General features: G+C 45.8%; 1 protein-coding gene across 1 annotated transcript in view; it reads right to left on the bottom strand.

The window, feature by feature from the left end:
- B4galt6 (beta-1,4-galactosyltransferase 6) overlaps nt 1-19366 on the bottom strand; it is a 62664-nt gene that overhangs the window by 21440 nt on the left and 21858 nt on the right. The window contains exon 3 of the mRNA XM_052155264.1: nt 12644-12757. Within this exon, the coding sequence (XP_052011224.1) occupies nt 12644-12757 (114 nt within the window). The remainder of the gene's footprint in view (nt 1-12643; nt 12758-19366) is intronic.

Raw genomic sequence — 19366 nt, 5'->3', positions numbered from 1 at the left:
GAATCCACCTGTCTCTGCCCTCATCTCTCCATCACAGGACTACAAGCATGCACCAACATCTGGCTTTTTGTGTGTCTTCCTTCTGCTGACTTGAATTCAGGTCCTCATGCTTAGGAGGCAAGAACTCTCCAGGTCATCAGCCTCCCTAGCTCAGGGATGTGGTTGGATCCATTTGATTCAAAAGCCCACAGTACCAGCAGGCTCCACAATCACAGATATAATGGAGCTCAGATCAAAAATAATTGGGAGAAAAAAAGGAATGTCATGTAGGCATTTCTTTCTTCCCTAAATAAGCAACATATGTGATAGCTTCGTTTATTAGACAGTAAAACCGATCTGGAGATGACTGCATGTGTGCACGGGGCCATGCACCGGACACATGCACACACAACATTTATCTAAGGGACCGAGTCATCCATGGACCTGGGCACTCTGAGCCGAGGGGCCCTGAAGTCAATTCCCCACTCCGAGAGAAGACTGTCACCTACAGAAGGATGGGGGACAAACTCAGAAGCACTGGCTGCTCTCACTCTTATTTACCGGCCTTCCTTCCCACATCCCAGCCCCAAAGTGAACACAGGCCCCACACAAGGGACCGAGGCAGGAGAGAAAGATGGAAAAAGTAAGAACACATAGAGGAAAACGAAGCCTCTCATCCCGACTAGTTTGCATCTCTTACTGGCTGACAGCCGAGAATCTGCAGCCCAGCTGATAACAGTAGCTACAAAGGCAGTTCCCTGAGGATGCTGAAGACAGTAAATGAAGCTTCCTTGGGGCCCAGAATGCTTGTGGGCTTGAGCTAGACCTCCCCCCAAATAAACACTGTGCCTCAGAAGAACACCTCATAGATATTTTTTATAAAAAAAACAAAATGATTCCTTAAGATAAATAAATACACAAACCAGCTCATATATTTTTAAGCTTTACTTATACACCATTTAAACCTTATTGTAAATTACATACAATTAATAATGTTCTGAATAATGTAATGTTCAAAGCAATATGATCATGTATACAGTCACCTAAACACGCTTCTAGGGAACTCTTGCTCTTGAGAAGGCCTCACACACCCCGGCCTTTGGTGTGTGATCTTTACCTGTATGACTCTGTCTAAATATCTTTGTTTCACTCTGGCTGGTCCTAAGATGCTTTTCTACAGTGTTGCCAAGGATCCAGCTTACCTGAGAAGTTTCTGTGGCACCTCCCTGTTCTAAGTCCTCAGTTACGGACTTGTTTGTTGGTGATGATAAAGATGGAGTCTAAACTAAGTAGTAGCCCAGGCTAGCCTTGATCTCCCACAAGTTGGTTGGTTGGGTTGGGCAGTGCTGGTGAATGAACCTAGGACATTACATGTGTTAGGCAAGCGCTCTATCACTGAACTATATCTATCTCTTTGTGTGATAGTCCATTTTGTTTATTTCTTGTTTTAATTAAAAAACAAAGTCTTTAGAAGTTGACCAAGCTGAGCTTCTAGTTGCAATCTTTCTGTCTTGGTCTCCCAAAAAGCTGGGATTATAGACCCAAACCACCAGGTGCAGCTCTGGCCTTGAACTCTCAAATCTCCTGCTTCAACTTCCTGTCTAGGTTTACAGGCATGCCCAGTCATAACTGACCCTGATACATCTTTCTTTTATAAAATTGTGTGTGTGTGTGTGCTGTGTGGTTACCTTAGGAGGGTGCTGGGAACCAAACTTGGGTCCACAGGAAGAGTGAAATTGTTACTGCTAAGCTATCCTTCTAGCGGCCCCCTCCCCCCCCCCCCCCCCCCCGCAGTTCCTAAGAAAGAATCTGTATATACCAGGCAGCATATTTATTACAAGTGCCGACCATCCTCCAGGCCCCTGACTACAGAACCGAAAAGCGAAGAATTTCTAAGATGTTCTTGGTCTAACCAGCACTGACTCTGCAACATAACACTCCCAGCTCTATCCCTGCAATGACTCGCCCTTAATCTAGAACCAAGAGCTGGAAGTTTCTCAGTCCTCACCAGAACTATAACTCACTAAGTCCCTCAAAGACATGCTGTCCTCCCATCCTCAGGGAAAGCCAGGAACACAGAATCATGTCATCCTGTACCGGTTTACTAACCCGACACCTGCTAAAGTCTAAAATAGGCACAAATCGATGTGGGATGCCCTCTGGCCAAGTCTTTCTTCTTAAACCAACTGGTCTTGATGCTCCCGAGTTTTCAGAGCAACTCCCTGCCACACATAACTGCACTCAGGAATCACTCGGTCCCTCTCCAGGCGTCCCCTCTCCTTCCTCCTCCTCCAGAAGGGGTCTCCCTTCCCACCCCACCTCACCTGATGAAGCAGGCCTCGCAGAGGCTGCACACAGACACACTCACACTCTCAGGCACACTACAGAGAAGTATTTGTAGATGTAAATGCCTGTGCTTCCCAGAATGAACCAATAGGAAAAAAATCTATCTTCTGATGCCAGCCTGTTCTACTTACAAATTTATAAACAAACACCCACCCTTTCAGGAGACAAGATATGCAAAATAGCTGATCTTTAAAAGGTCGGATCTCTGTATGTAAAACAGAATGAGGCCTACAAACTGAAGAGAGGAAGGCAAGTCAAAGCTAAGAGAAACCCTTGACATCAAGGCATAAAATACCGAGCCCTGGTCACAAAACACAGAGAATTTAGCACTCATCAGATAAAAATCACACAGATAGTGGCTGGAAAGATGGCTCAGCAGTTAAGAGCGCTGACAGGGGTCTGGAGTTCAATTCCCAGCAAGCACATGGTGGCTCACAAACATCTGTAATGGGATCCAATGCCCTTTTCTGATGTGTCTGAAGACAATGGCAGCATACTCATATACAACAAACAAACAAACAAATAAACAAATAAATAAATACCAGATGATTTTAAAGTAAGCACCTTACTAAAATGCTAGGCCGTGATCAGGCTACATCACAAGCAGCGTACCTAAGTAATAGGACTTTGTGTTCTTGCACTATTAAACAACTTTCTATCTTTTCTCCAGCTTTCTCAGCTCAGAGACCATAATTATCGCCAGGTTTCCCAGCATCCTTTGCAGTGTAATTTCCACCTCCAGTGCATATATATGTTCCTCTAAACCAGGAGTCAGGCCTTACGGGCTCCTGCTGGCTGGTTGAAGGCTGCCTGCCACCGCCCGGACCACCCAGTCTTCATCTTCCCTTTGACCGCTTTCCTCGTTTGCAACCCACCCTGTCTATTATCGGCTTCCCAAGGGAGCCGTTGCTCTTAGTTCTGTAAACCTAACGCCCTGCTCGGAAGGGCAGAGACGACCCAGTGCCATGAAGCCATCCTGCCAGCGGCAGCACCACGGTTCTGGGTGTGGGTCTTCTGGTCCCTAAGGACAGTCACTTCCACTTCTTGTGTAACAGCTGGGCCCCTACAAGTCTCAGAGCTTCCCCAAAGCATTTGACAGTCACCTTCAAAGGAGCCAGGTGTATATGAGGCTCTGCCAGCTACCTGAAGGGTGAAGGGAAGGGTGGAACCGAGCCAAGGCAAGTCACCTGTCAGTCTTACAGCCACACCCACAAGCCCAAGGTCTGCTGCTGGGAATGAGAAGACTGCTCCACTGCGGACACAGGACTCCATCCTCCTGAACATGTATGCATGAAGCAAGGCCTCCTGGCTTGAAGCTGGACCTGGTGGGTCTGGGGCCTGGTGGGTTCTCGATGACCAAAGACAGGCTGTGGCAAGGTGGATTATAACACATCTCTAGGCAGGATTCGGGCCTTTGTTTCCTTTTTCTATTAAATGCAAGCCTCAGAATTACAAGCATTCAATCTGTGTGAATTACTTTAGCTTCTATCCTTCTTACGGCTCAAGCACAAGACTTCTTCTAATCTGTAGGCAGAGGGCTCTTTCCCTATAAATCAACAGTTTGAAATGATTTCACCACCCACATAGAGGCTGGGGGGTGGGGATCAGGGGCTCTATCAGTTTTAGTAGGAAAAGCTGAATTTCTGACTCTCTGCTTGACTGTGCTGCCCGCCTCCCCCCCCCCCCCCCCGGGGATTTAAATATACACTGTCCAGACCTCCAGGGACAGTGTGAAAGACTCCCAAGAATTATTCCCCTCATGCGAGGCATGGTCGCTCCCCTCTCTCCAGCCGCCATTCTAGCTCTGTGGTGAATCTGACTCACCCTGCCACCGGTCACCTGCTGTCCTCTCTGAGGCTAGCACCAGCACTCCTTCAAATGCCTTGCACAGACTTCTTGAATTTCCATAACTTCGAAATGTTTTCTTACTCAGCTATTTTTTAAATGACCAAACCAGAGCTTTCTAAGCATAAAACAGTGATGTTCAGTCATAAATCCCAACATGAGTGCAGTGCCTTCAGCATGGATAAATGGATGGTGGGTAGGTGGATGTATAGATGAGTGGGTAGATGGACGGATGGACGGATGGATGGATGGATGGATGGATGGATGGAAAGGTTGTGGATGGGTGAATGGATGAGTAGATGGGTGGGGGTAGGTGGACAAAGAGATAAGTGTGTGGATAAGTGAGCGGGTGGATGATGGAAGTGTGCATAGATGGATGGATGTGTGTGAACATGGGTGGATATGTTCATGTATGGATGTGTGTGTACATGGATGTGCATACATGGCTGGATATGTGCATGTATGGATGTACACACACCCACTTGTGGTTTTCCTTGATTTGTTCTGAACAACTAACAAACAATAAACAACTGAGTCTCCAATCTCTCTCACTGCTTCTGTTCCCAACTCTGCCTTGTAATCCACCCTGTGAGCCCCAGGGATTCCTAGAGTCACTCGGATTTTTCATCAGATGCTGCAAAATCTTCCCCTCCCCAACCGTAAAAAAAAAAATTGGGGGCTGGAAAGATGGCTCAGCGGTTAAGAGCACTGACTGCTCTTCCGAAGGTCCTGAGTTCAAATCCCAGCAACCACATGGTGGCGTCTTCTTCTGGTGTCTGAAGACAGCTACAGTGTACTTACATATAACAATAAATAAACCTTTAAAAAAAAAATTGACAGTCCCCTTAGAAGCCATAACCTGCCACCACTGTTTCCCTCTTTCATTGCTTCTGAGACACTCACTTGTCCTTTCCATTTTGCTTTGACACAGGGTACAATGTGTACATTAAATGCAATGCTTCACTCTTGTACCCAAAGACCACTATGCAGATGAAATCAAGAAAATACATCATCTGCTTCTGCCTTTTGAAGTGTGTTTCCCAGAGACAGTCACATGCCAAGAAATCCCCATGCATCGTACCTCAATGATCTGGATAAATTATCACCACTACCAGCTCCTCATCTCACAGAGACCGTTCTCTTGCTTCCCAAGTGTCCAAAACGCAAGGTCACGTCCGTAACCCTAAAGCCGAGCACGAAGGTGTCTGCACACTTCTACCTGCCTTCCCCAAACTGTCTGCTTCCTGCATCACACATTCAGCCACACCAACAGCCAACAGCCAGCAGCCACACCAGCTACTCTACATAGCTCCATCCCTGACAGGTGCTCCCGCCTTGCACATCCTGGGAACCGGTCCTCCGGTGCAGAGGTGCAGACATCCGCCATGGGTACCACCCGGTGCAGTTCCTCTCTTCTCACCCAACTCTTCCCTTCCTGGAAGTTTATCGCCTCTATATCCAGCCTCATAAAAAAGGTTTACCAGCTTAGGGGTGGGGGCTCTTGTTTAAAATAGAGTTTTGGGTCTACTTTCAACACCTCTGTATCAATTAAGGCCCAGAAGGCATGTCCGTGGGGACCCATGCTCCTGTGTATAGTTTCGGCAGCTGAGTCTGACTTCTCAAAGGAAGAATGTAGAATTCAACCCTCAGCATCCCAAGCAGGAAAGGACAGTCACATGACCACAAAAGACCAAAACCCATTAAACAGTATAAAGACAGGGCATTCTGCAAAGTAGCTTGCAGTTACTATGGTGGCTTGGGGACAAGAAGCAATGGCCATTCTGTCTTCAGGCCTGAGTGTGACCAAGAGGTTCTTCACAGCACGGGCTGGGCCTTGTTTGTGCTATTCAATCTCCCAACCTAACTGTCCACCCAGAGTCTCTAGTATTTTTTCCACAGACTCTATCTTCTTAAACAGTGTGGTTTGCAACAAAGAATGCAAGCCTTTACTTGGAGGTCTGAGTAGTTTGGGCTGTTGGAGACCTGGGTTTGAATAAATACCCCAGCTGATTCCAGTACTACGTTGAGGAAAACATAGCCGGATGGCCTTTGTCCTAGCGTAGCGCCCACACCCTCACCACCACCTGTCTCTACTCCCTTTCTGAACCTGCCGAGCTGGACTCAGATCTGACCTTGAAGCTACAAGGCTGTGCCTGGATTCTCCAGATAACACAAAGCATTGAAGAAAAGCAGGGTAATCCTACCATGATGTGCCATCCCTCATCTGCTGCCTCCAATAGATCCAGCCAGGAGTCCCGTTGCGAGTGCCCGGTCAGGCTGGCTCCCCTGGTTATCTGGTGAGTCACCTTTCCGTGAGTGATTAGCTGACTCCCCTTTCCACTCTGTTCCTCCCTTTCAAGACACTTGGTCCTACTTGGCTGGTTTTCTCTGTCTCTCCTCTGCCCTACCTCACCTTCTCTCTCCCTCCTTCCCTCCCTCTCCCTCTCTCTATCCCTCCCTTCTTGCCTCCTCTTCCTCTCCCCCCTCTGTCTCACACATAGACAGACCTCTTAGTTGTGTCAAACACCATGGAAATGAGTCCCTTCCCTTTTTCTACAGACTCCCAGTCACTGCGCACATCTTCCGTGGCAGAGGCCACAGCTCCTCATTCCGCCTGGGACTCGGTCCTGACTTCCGTGTCCTTGCCCTATCCCCTTCCTCAGTCAGCTCTCCCCGTCACTGCAGGGCCTCACACGTAGCCCATCCTCAGCCTTCTCTCTCTCACTTCCTCTTATTTCCAGCTCCATTCCTCTCACAAAATACAGACTCCAAACTAATTTTCCTGAACTTCCAATAAAACACGTGCAACTAAACTCATAAATATCCCCATTCTCTATTTGGGATGTTTCTGTGAGTTGTTTCCCTCAGTAAAGGGTCACCAAGTCAGGCATCCTTCAGGCAGATGTGACATCTGGCCAAGGTGTTTTCCTCACCAGTGACCCTGACTCTAGCCTCTCCCAATCTCTTTGAAATTCCCAAGTGAACCACCGTTGTGAAGAACACACCTAGTCCACCATTCATTCATCTGCCCACCTTGAATGGCCTCATTCCCCCAGAGCAGTGCTCCCAACTCCCCCTCCCCCATTCTATCACCCTTTGAAATATGTGTTCTGACTGAAAGAAACCTGCACAGACCTGATCAACCCTTTTCCATGTGAGGAACGGGCCAACACCCTCCAAAGCCATCTCACCGAGGATTCCCCAGCACTAGACACAGTCCCATCTACGCCAAGCTCACCTTCAGTGTGACCACTGACAGCCCCTCCCCACTGTAGAGCACGCAAGCTCCCTGTCAGCCCCACGGTGCTTTCTCTTGCAGCCTTGAGCTGGATTGTCTTGAAGACCTAGCTTCAAAGTTCCCTCAGTGACCATCCCTTCTGCCTCATGCCTCTCTGAGAGCAGAATACTGAGGTGCTGCCGGCCCGTTCACCGGATCGCACTAATGAGCCCTGTGGACACCAGGCCTGCAGCCCAGCCACTGACTGACTGCTCTCATTCCCTCTCAAAGGTCCCCACGTCTCTCTACAGCTGACGTCCACGTAACATGGCAGTTTGTTATGGTTAGCACTGTGATTTCTTCTAAAATTTATCTGCTTTTCCCTCTGTACTGAATTTCAATTCACGTATTAAATGCATCTTAGAAAGTTTCTGCATTCATAAGGTTTGTAACTATGGGAACTACCAAGGCAAGGACAGAGTAAGAAAGTCACTTCAACTATATTCTGTTTGGATGACAAGAAGACAATCAGGTGCAAAGTCTGTCTTCCTGTGTGTGCCATACACAACTGGCATTTTCCTTTTCTACCTCACTCTGAAAAATCAAAATCAAAACACCTATGCTAAGCATGTGTTTATGCCCTAGGTGAGGATAAGTTACTATTTCGCTTGGTTATCACATAGATTCAACAAAATGAGCATACATTTTCCCTCTGGAGAGCCTATAAATATTAATAGCAATGAAATAGTCACTCACCCTCTTCAAACAAGCAATACCCATTAAGATAGATTCTAGGAGCTAGAGAGATGGCTCTGTGGTTAAGAGCACTGTCTGCTCTTCCAGAGGTCCTGAGTTCAATTCCCAGCAACCACATGGTGGCTCCCACCATCTGTAATGGGATCCAAGGCCCTCTTCTGGCATGCATATATATATATGCAAATAGAGCACTCATGTATAAAATAAATTAATTAATTAATCCTTTTAAAAGTATGATTGGCCACTATTGAAGACCAAACACTGCCAAATACTGTAGGCTGGCTGTCCTACAGCTACACAAGAGAAGAATCCAGGAAAACCTACTTCCTGTGATCAAGCACACAGTATCAGTCCACATCACATCTGCAGGGACAGGTCGCTTAAATATCACATTTGCTGAATGTCTTGCATCCATCCAACCACAGCTTGGAAAGGTATTCTATTCTTTGGACACAGTAAGAGTTTGCTTGATCACTGGAAAGTCTGGTTCCAGCAAAGAAGTTATGAGAAAGAAGGAAGGAGGAGTCCAACTAATAGCTGTTGAGCTTCACACCCCACACTGCGCCTCGTCAGCATTCACAGCGAAGGTGGACTGCAATTCTGGGTGTTACCGATGGGTGTGGAGATGCCCTGGGCAGTTGTGTCATCAGTGAAGGGCTTGAGCGCTAGTGCTCATGAGCGCTCTCTCTCTCTCTCTCCCTCTCTCCCCCCCCCCTCTCTCTCTCCCTCTGCCCCCACCCCCAGCACCTCACTATGTTGGTTCTACTCAGAGTCCCCTTCTGAAATATCACCTGTACACAGTCACATTTTCTGTCAAGACTACCCTGGCTCCCTGGCCATGAGACCGGTGCTCAGCCTGAAGTGACGAACCTGTGAACAAGCCTGCTGTGAAAAGGGTGCAGTACTTGGCTCGCCTGTTTTCTAAAACAATACAGGACACTAAATGTGTGTGTGTGTGGGGGGGGGGGGGACACAAAAAAGGAGCAGCAGCTCTAAGACCCCAGTGCAGAGGCAGCCATGAAGCCACAGCAGGCAAGCTGCACTCTCACAAGGAGCTGCAGAACTGTAGCAGAGGGAGGGTAGCAGAAGGACCCGAGATGCCTGGCAGGCAGAGAAGACTTCTAAACTGTTTAATTAGTATCCATAAAGCACTAATGAAGAAAATAGTCACTAAACCAAGGACAAAGACTTCCTATAACTATCATTCCCTGAATATGCAAATTATGGAGATGAAATTACTGTAATCAATACCCCAGTGGAGCATTTCCCAGTGGCTTCAGTATTACACAGACAAAAGCACTTATTTTGGGAAAACAAAGCTATCATGACAAATGACAAATGAGGCCACGGGAGTCACTTCGCGTCCTCTTTTGCTGTGAGACACACAGAGCCAGCACAAGTCACTTCGGAAGTCGCTCTTTCTCATGGGACACGGAGCTAGCACAATCAGAACACTTGCTCATTCGTTTGTTTTGCTAATTCCAGGCCAGTTTCTATCAATAAAACCAGACCCTTTGTGCTGTGCCCAGCAGGATAAAGGCTCCCCTGGCAGTCCTACTGTACAGCCTGGGCTACGAAGTCCAGAACTGGATCTCAAGTGTGGTCCAAGCATCACCAGCATCAGCAGGACCCTGGAATGTCAAGAAGGAACTTCCCAGTGCCACTTCACCCACTGAAAGAGAACCTCAGCGTGCACAAGGACCATGTGAGCTACAGAACCTTCCGGTGATTCTGATGCACTCTCCATGGAGAAAACCTACCAACGCCTGTGACAAGGTCAGCCTCCTTTGTATTACACAGTTACAACATTTATCAACAGTTAACCACAACAACCCACAACTATGGTAGGCAGAGAGCAAATTCCTCGATAGAGGCATAAGAAGTAATACTTAGATGCTAAGAACCATAGAGAACAGGGGTAAACTGCCTCATCAAAAAGATGTACTTAAATATTCAAGTACATACAATCAAGATACAAACCAGCATGTGGAAAGTGTGGAGTGGGACCCAAGGGCAAGACAACAATATTCCTGGTGGCTGGAATATAGAGTTTTATCTCCACATGTAGGGAGAAAAAAAAATAGATGCTTGGAAAATTATATTTAAATTGTAGTACCTAGGTCACTACTATACTTTGGGTGCAAAATGTAAGAACAAAAATTTAAAAATTAATAGGAAATAAAGATATTTGTATAGTGTCAAGGTAAAGAAAGTGTCCTTTTAAAAAGCAAGTCTTAAAGAGATTGATTTAAAAAAAACATGATTTGATCTTCATGAAAGACTTTCTAAGAAGGATTAGAAAGTAAGCCCAGGACTGTGAAAAGATGCTCAGAACACGCACACAACTGGCAACTGTCATACCAGCAGTGTCAACACCTGCCACAGGTAAACACACACCCAACAGACACAAAGGGCAGAGCCCTGAGAGCTGCAGAGAACAAAAGCCAGGAGTAACTCACACCCAACAGACACCACGGGCAGAGCCCTAAGAACTACAGAGAGCTAAAGCCACCAGGAGAGAGTTAAGTAAAAACTTGGATAATGAGTGGGATACTGTTTTTACTGTTTGGTCAGTTTAAAATAGAGGCAGCTCACAGGTTAGAGCAGGTTATGCTCCCCGCTCTGCCAGAGGACTGGAGCTTGGCTCCCAATACCCATATCTGGGAAACTCCCAGCCACCTTTATAACTCCCGCTCCAGGGAATTGGACACCATCTTCTGTCCCCCATGCATACATGTACTGACGGGTACATAAAGCCCTCCCATGAAGCGTAGCTAAAATAAATAAGGTTTTAGAAAGACCACAAAGCCCATCAACATCAGAGTGATATAAAGCAGCCCTGCTCACTACAATAACCTGAGAGGACCTGGGGAGCAGCAGCCAAGCCCACGCTAGCAGCTCGAGCGCTCACACACACACACACACACACACACACACACACACACACACGGGAGCAGGAAGGGCTGGGCTATCCTGCTCGCTGGATAAAGAAGATACAGTTTGTTTTTCTTTTCTCAGTGTGTGATTTAAAAGAAAAATAAAAAGAGTGGAAACCGCCTAGCTGCCCACCAGGTGAGAACTGCAAATAAACAGAGTGTATATGCAAAGACATTTTCCACAAGTTCAGAGAAACCACCAGACCCACAGAAAAGACCACAAGTATCTCTCAAAATACCGGCCAAAAACTCAGGTCACAGGGTGGCAAGCCACTTCTATAACCATCTAATTGTGTGTGTGGGTGGGTGGGTGGGGGTCCTTTATCTCATTTTTTAATTGAAAATAGATCTTTCTTCGCAGAACATATTCTGGTCATGGTTCCCCGCCCCATCTCCTCCCAGATGCTCCCCATTCACCCAAATCCACACCATTTCTTTCTCTCTCATTAAACAAATAGGAATCTAATTTAAAAACCAAAATAAAAATAAATAATAAATAAAAATAAAAAAAACTAACAACCAGAACAAAACACACACACACACAAGCATTTGCACATAGAAATTCCACTAAAAAATAGTCACATCATAAACCATAATATTGAAAAAAAAACCTGTAAAATTAAAAAAGAGAAAAAAGTCCAGATAAATCATTATAAAATAAGATAAAAATGAAAAACCTCTAAAAATACTGTTAAGTTCAATTCCATATTGGCCATCTACTGCTGGACATGGGACCTGCCTGCCCTTAAGAGTGGTTTGTGGCCGGGCGGTGGTGGCGCACACCTGTAATCCCAGCACTCTGGGAGGCAGAGGCAGAGGCAGGCAGATTTCTGAGTTTGAGGCCAGCCTGGTCTACAGAGTGAGTTCTAGGATAGCCAGGACTATACAGAGAAACCCTGTCTCGAAAAAACCAAATCCAAAAAAACAAAAAACAAGCAAACAAACAAAAAAGAGTGGTTTGTGTACCTTTTGACACTCCACTGGTTTTCCTTTGTAAGTAATTATCAACTGGAGATAATTTCTTGGGTAGGGATATTCCTAAAGCTTTTGAAACTATGTATTTGCTCTCTCCATTTATCTATGCAAAACCAAGTTTATAAAAAAAAATCTATATGTACATACATCAAACAGAAACTAGGTCATCTCTGAGGGAGGGATGGGGAACTAACATTTGGGAGAGGAAGAGAGACTTTATTCATAATGTTCTAATGAATCCAGAGAGAAAACACATTATTCTTTTTAAATCTACTTTAAGAGAATTTAAAAGTTAAGTCAAAGTATTCATTTCCAAATCCGAATGGGAGAAATTCAAGTATTTCTCAGTATCTTTTTTTTTTTTTTTTTTTGGTATTTTTCTTCAGCTTTTCAATCATCCATATTCAAAAACAATGATCACTACCCTTCCAAAATTTAAAATTAAAAAAAAAGAAAACCCATACAATATATTAAAGATGTTAGCACCTTTAATAATGAGCCATCTGATAACACGTTCAAACCACGTAGTTTGTAATCGTTTATAATGACAGCGGCATAGTTCGGCTGTAAGAAATGCGGTCACACTTACGCATGTAAGGCAGCTTCTCTGGACAAGGGAGGTGCGGTGAATACGTGAAGTTTTGTGGAAGATACGTTGTTGTTTGAACAAGATAGTCACTTGTATTATTGCCTTCAGGATAATCTTGGAAAAGAGAGAGAAGAAGAAATTTACAACCCAATATTGCCTTTCGCTCTGCCTCTAGCGTGAAGTACGTCACACACAATATGGAGTGAGCTACAGTATACACAGTAGCAGTTACTTACAAGCAACGACCTGGAAAGAATACGAAAAAGCATACCACAGCTAGGCCAGACACGCTACAGGGCTTCCCAAGAAAGGAGAGGAAAGCACCCCTGTGGCTGGGCCCAACCTGAAGGAACAAGGGCACCTTCAACCTTCCAACCACCACACCATTTGCGCACTGTTACTTGAGCACAGAGCCGAAGGGTGCAGGGGATGATGATTCCTTGCCACTTCACTCAGGGAAATGCAATATTTATCCACTGAACTTACTTCTGGAGCACAGCCCTTAAGCCAGTCACATTCTTAACCTGCAGGCTGCAGCCCCTGAGGAGCCTGGAACTGTTAAATTAGGCTCATTTTCCTTAGGGTCATCAGGTTCCGCCATAGTCAAGAGTGACAGCCTAGAGTGCCAGCAAAACCTCACCTCAAAACCCCGCCTCCGGCCCCGCCTCCGGCCCCGCCCCCAAACCCCTGCTCCAGCATGTGCTGGCTTGAGTGCAACAGTCGCATTCTCATTTTGGCATTTTCGGATTTCAGTAAGATGAAATTGCTAAGAGGGCTGGAGAGATGGACCCATGGCTAAAATGCTTGCTGTGTACGCATGAGAACCTGAGTTCAGATCCCAAACATCTACAAAACCGGCGCTGGGACAGCGGATTTGGCAAAGCTTGGTCTAGCCGAAACAACCAGGTTCAGTGAGAGAGCCAGTCTCAAAAACGGAACGTGGAAGTCATCGAGGAAGATACCCGATGTCAACCTGTGGCCTCCAAATGTACCCCAAAGAGTAAGTGCGGACACATCTTCACAGCAGGCGCTCTCTCTTTCTCTCATGAAACTATTCGACGGCTTTAGTTGTGGGTGACAGAGCACAAGTCTAAGATGAGACAGTAGCAAACAGAGGACTCTGAACATGGAATCCGGGACCGCAATTTAGTTTAGTCTCTAGGACACAGATGCACAATGCGTATCTGAGGGTCAGGATATGCCCGTTTCCTGCTTTGTGGAGGAAGCGGGCCTAGAGGAGTTCACAGAGATCAGAGACAGAAACAACTGCCCAACCTCCGTGCCTGCTGCGTCCAGCCATGGACGGACTCAGAAAATGTAAACATACTCCAGCGGGCTTCGGCAAAAGCTAAACCCTGTGACTCCTGGGAAAGCGGGCGCTGCGGTGGTTATAACGAGTGAGAAGAGCCACTGCGGGTGAAACGCCACCGCAGACCAGAAATTGTCACCATCAACGAAGTTGGTGGGGCTGCAGCCTGGGAACCAGGCAGATTTTTCCAAGCAGAGCTACACTCCCCTTCGAGGGCCACCTACAGAAGGTCCTGCCAAGGCTCCTCCTAGCAGGTCAGAGGCTCTGGGTCCAAACCCAGAGAAGAGATAAAGCCCAAAGAAAAAGGTTCAGTCCCAAAGGCCTCCACCGAAGCCCGTACTGTTAACTGAAGAGCCTGTGAGCAATGCACTGGCTGGACCGGCGGGAAAGCCTAACGTGATGAACAGAGCAGCGAGCGAGCGCTGGTCACTGCGGCTGAGCGCTGGTCACTGCAGCTGGGCGGCGGCCTTATCTCTCCAGCCTATGGGAAGCCCCATGAGAGCGTTCCCATGCTACTTTCGGGAGCTCTGGAATGGAGCTGGCAGGGATCTGCTCCAAGCCACGGGGGGCAGGGAAGACAGAACAGTCGGCATTTAAAGTCCCCAGGGGCAGACCAAAATCATAAAACCTCCTCTCTCGGTCAAACCCTATATTCTCACCTAACGTATCTGAGAGATTTATACTATAGTCAACATAAACCAAGACGATGGGTCCAGTGAGGCTCACTCCTCCAAGGAGCGTTATAAAAATGTATCTGGATATATCAAATGCAGGTGCTTTTAAACTCGTTTCTTCTTTCATAAGGGATTCCGCTCTGCCAGTGGGAGGAATTAGTGTTCTAAGCGCGAACTAGGAGGCTGCACGTGGCTGGAAGGCTGGCTCAGTATTTAAGAGCACGTGGTGCTATGGCGGAGGACCCCAGTTCAGTTTCTAGCATCCACACTGAGGACCTCAAGACCACCTGTAACTCCAGTTCCTTTTCTCCCTTTCTCTTGCCTTCCTCGGGCATCTCCCTCGTGTGCGCCATCTGCCCACACAGAGACATAAACAAAGGCTCATAATTCAAAAATAAAAATAACTACTCCAAAAAATAAAAAGATTCTTGCTGGGTAATGGTGGCACATGCTTTTAAACCTAGCACTCTGGAGGTAGTTGGATCTCTGAGTTCGAGGCTAACCTGGTCTACAGAGCAAGTTCCTGGATAGTCAGGTCTACACAGAGAAACCCTGTCTCAAAAAAAACAAAAAACGAAAACGAAAAAAAAACCCTCCCTCTCCACTAAGAATACTTGATTCTTACTACTGCTATGGGTGTCAGATCTTTGTCAAATTCTTAGATTTATACTTTAGTTGCTTATAATTATTTATTATTTAATCAGTAAATAAACTTTCCTGCTTATTAAAATATAATTGATGCTTCCGTCTTCATTTTACAGGAAAGAGATGCTGAAACCCTGGGCTCACCCAGACAGGCAGGCAGGGAGAGCGAGAGATGTCAACATAAATATGGAATAAATTGTGGGGTTCTAGGTTGTTCTCTGAGTACTAGAACTGAAGGAGAGGGCGAGTCACAGAAACTTATAACCCTCCTCTACCTTAAAATAAGAAATGATTATTCCAAGTGAAAACTGAAGAAATCATTTTATATAGCTTGCTTTTTGACATAGGTGCCCCCCCCCCCCATATGCACATCTCACTGCTTCCGTGTGCAAACACCGGCGGGGAGAACAGATGGCCCAGTTCTATGTCAATGACCGTTCTTAACCTTGTCCACTTTAGTCACCTGTCGCACGCTGCCCATTCACAGCAGACAGAAATGGAAATCAAGGCCGCCCTGGGTCCGCTGCCTTTGTAGGCTAAAGCCTACTGGCATCCTCGTACAGCTCTCAAGTACTATTTTTGTCTGTTTTTAGGTTACTTGATGGTTTGCGGTAAGCCCTTATTTTAGCTCAGGGTAGCCTGGAACTCAATTCACTTTGGAACGCAGGCTAGCCTTGGGGTTGCATCAACATTCCTGCCCCTGAACACTTGATAAATTGTGTCACCAATACCTGGACCTCTCCTCTTCTACATTCTACGATTCTACAGACTCACATCTAACTCCCTTAAATTTCAAGTTCTCTGGTTCTTTCTATAAAGCAAACATAACCAGCACTCCCTGGAGGGCGTCCGAGGAGAAAAAGAAGGTGGATAGACGGATCACAGATTTCATAAAAGGACACAGTCATCACTTGCACCACCAGCTTTAATGAAATCCAACAATAATTTTTTTAAGTGCCTGAAAGGCATGTGGTGCTGGCTAATCACTTGAGCATCGAGTGTCAGAGCTAAATAAACAGCCTTAAGGGCCACCACACTAAGAGGCTCACAGAGATGCTTCCACGATGCCCAAGCCCTTCATCCCTGATGTGCCACTTCAGCCCATCCACCACTGGAGCCACTCGCCTGAACATCACTGTGTGTGTGTGTGTGTGTGTGTGTGTGTGTGTGTGTTTCAAGACAGGGTTTCTCTGTATAGACCTGGCTGTCCTGGAACACACTCTGTAAACCAGGCTGGCCTCGAACTCAGAAATCTGCCTACCTCTGCCTCCCAAGTGCTGGGATTAAAGGCATGCGCCACCACTGCCCAGCTGGACGCCTTTTTACTGAAATCAAATTGTCTTTAACTTCCAGAATAAGGCACCTAAGGCATCAGGCATCCCAGGAACACGCTGCAAATAAACAGCTCGTAGCCGATGAAACAGCCTGATTTAAGCTTGTGGAAACAACACTGAAGAAACCCACACAATCATTATTCCCATGAAGGCGGCGAGTGGGCAGAATCCGCGGGGACAACACTACTCTCAATGCCCTGCGAGGTTTCCAAGGGCTATGCGTGAGCTACAGACACGCTTTGGCCTTGCCACAGCTTGTGTGGAAGGCAGACATTATTTCATCTAATGAATGGATGGTAACAAAATGAGCTCCAGGAAGCCTACTCCCTCCCAGAGCCACACCCAGAGAAATGGAAGCCTCCAACGGTCCCCACAACACTCCCAAACGGAAAGAACAGAGAAAAGAAAGGGAGCAAAGGACACCCCTCAACAGCTTCCCGTCTGCAAGAGGGAACCCTGAAGGTGCTATGTGAACCCCTTGATCTGCTTGTCTGTCACTAACGGGCCCGATGGCCTCACTCTAACCATCCATTAAATACGGATGTGTACAAGGTTTACTCCAACAAACCTATCATCGTGGCCCCACACACCTGGCCACCTACTGTCACACCTACTGTCAATAATGATACCTCATTTTCTCAACTCCACAGGCCACTCAAGAAAGGCATCGTTTGATTCTGAGAACTTACAATTTCTACACAAAAGTATTCGGAGTCTGTTTGCATGAACATCAGACAGAACCGAGAACCTTCTGAGACCAAATATACTCATCACAATCAATTTGCCTTCTTATGATAGGTTATAAACATAGGTTATAAACATATCAATCAATCAGTTCTCCTGGAGCATTCACAGCTTTATACATTTTACTGGCCTCTTTTTTTTTTTTTTTAAGTTTTGGTGAATTATTATCTAAGTTTCTACAGAAATAATTAGGCACGTTTTTTAGAGATGTCTCCCTCTCTCCGAGAAGCCTGGAAGCCTCCTCATGTTTTCCTTAACACTGCATCTCCCATATCTACTCATGCATGGCATATACTAACTGCTCAATAAACGCTGCCTAAATGAGCTTGTCAGAGCCTCAGAGCCTCTTCCAACAGACCCTACTCCTCTTCTGTCTCCTTGGGTGACAGGGCACCAGCTTCACTCAGAACCTGGGGGAGCACATCTCAAATGTGCATTCCCAGCACCCTGCGGCCAGGTAATCAGATCTGTCTGATCAGTGAGGTGGTGAAGGAACAGACTGGGACTTTTGTGACGTATCCTTAAAGGAGGATATATTTTGTCCCCTCACCTCCACTGAGTGGCGGCGTGCTAGCGGCCACTTTGGGATACAGTTAACTAAGAGGTAACGTGGTGGGGCAGATAGGAAAAAGAGAAAAGTAACAGACTGGGGTTTGAGCTCAGGACAACAGCCACGGGCCATCCGCTTAAAAGGTTGTTTGGAGATGTTAATTAGCTAAGACCTCACCTTAAGCTCACCACAGGAGGACTTAAGCCTCTGTTTGATATTCTCAAGGGGGATACAAATTAACTGGTGAGGGATGAATAGCTTTGCAGAACATAGAGGAAGCATTAGCCAACAGGAGATACTTTATGTAGACTATAGATCAATTGTTGGCTGTTTGCAATATTGCTACTCATGTGCCCACAGCAATTCTTTGGCAAAAGGGACCAATAACGTGGATTTATCTTTCTTCATCTCCAAGTAAAGTTTGAACACCCTATTATGAAGCTGTTGCTGTGTTAATACAAAATTGTAGGATAGAATCATGAAAAGTATTTTGGAAAGAATGGCTTAAGAGCCTGATGAGATGTTTATTACTTATTGCAAACAGCAATTAAATTGGTTATTGCAGAATACTGATATTTGGCCTATTGCATGTACAAACTTTTCAGGCAAAATTGATAATCGTTATCCAAAAGACAAGTTATTAGAATTTGCCTCTATACATACTTTTGTATTTCCTGTAAATTTATGCATGCAATCCATAGAAAATGTGCTTACTGTATATAAAGATGGCTCCTCTAATGAGAAAGCAGTACATGTGATTGGATCACATGTTTATTCTCTTGAGTATCCCCCCACTTTAGCACAAATAATTGAGTTATGTGCTGTAGCCACTGCTTTTGAAAAGTTGAAAAATCAAACTTTCAGTTTGTATACTGATAACCAATATATAGCTCATAGTTTACAATTGCTTGAAATTGTTCCTGTTTTAGATACTGCTAATTCTCAAATTTTATAGTTATTTTACAAATACAGCTTAGGCATGTACTGTTCCTTACTTTACAGGTCATTTAAGAGCTCATACTGGATTGCCTGGACAGACCCCTTAGGGCAATGCCACAGCAGATTTGTATACCAGGCAGATTATAGGCCTTACACAAGAACAATTGGCCATATAAACTCATTCTTTACATCATCAAAATAGTAATAGTTTGAGACAACAAACTGGTATTTTTAGAGATTGTGTACCCCATATTGTAAAGACATGTTCTCTCTCTCTCTCTCTCTCTCTCTCTCTCTCTCTCTGTTTTGTTTTGTTTTTTGAGACAGGGTTTCTCTGTGTAGTCTTGGTTGTCCTGGAACTCATTCTGTAGATCAGGCTGGCCTCGAACTCAAAATTCCGCCTGCCTCTGCCTCCCAGAGTGCTAGGATTACAGGCGTGCGCCACCACCGCCCATCTAACACTTGTTCTCAGTGTCCTCAGTTTTTACCTGTACCACATAATGGTGTTAATCCTCCAGGACTTATACC

This window comes from Apodemus sylvaticus, chromosome 13, assembly GCF_947179515.1.
Source record: "Apodemus sylvaticus chromosome 13, mApoSyl1.1, whole genome shotgun sequence".
NCBI lineage: Eukaryota > Metazoa > Chordata > Mammalia > Rodentia > Muridae > Apodemus > Apodemus sylvaticus.
Note: the sequence above shows the minus strand (reverse complement) of the source record. Positions and strands in the feature narration are given on the sequence as shown.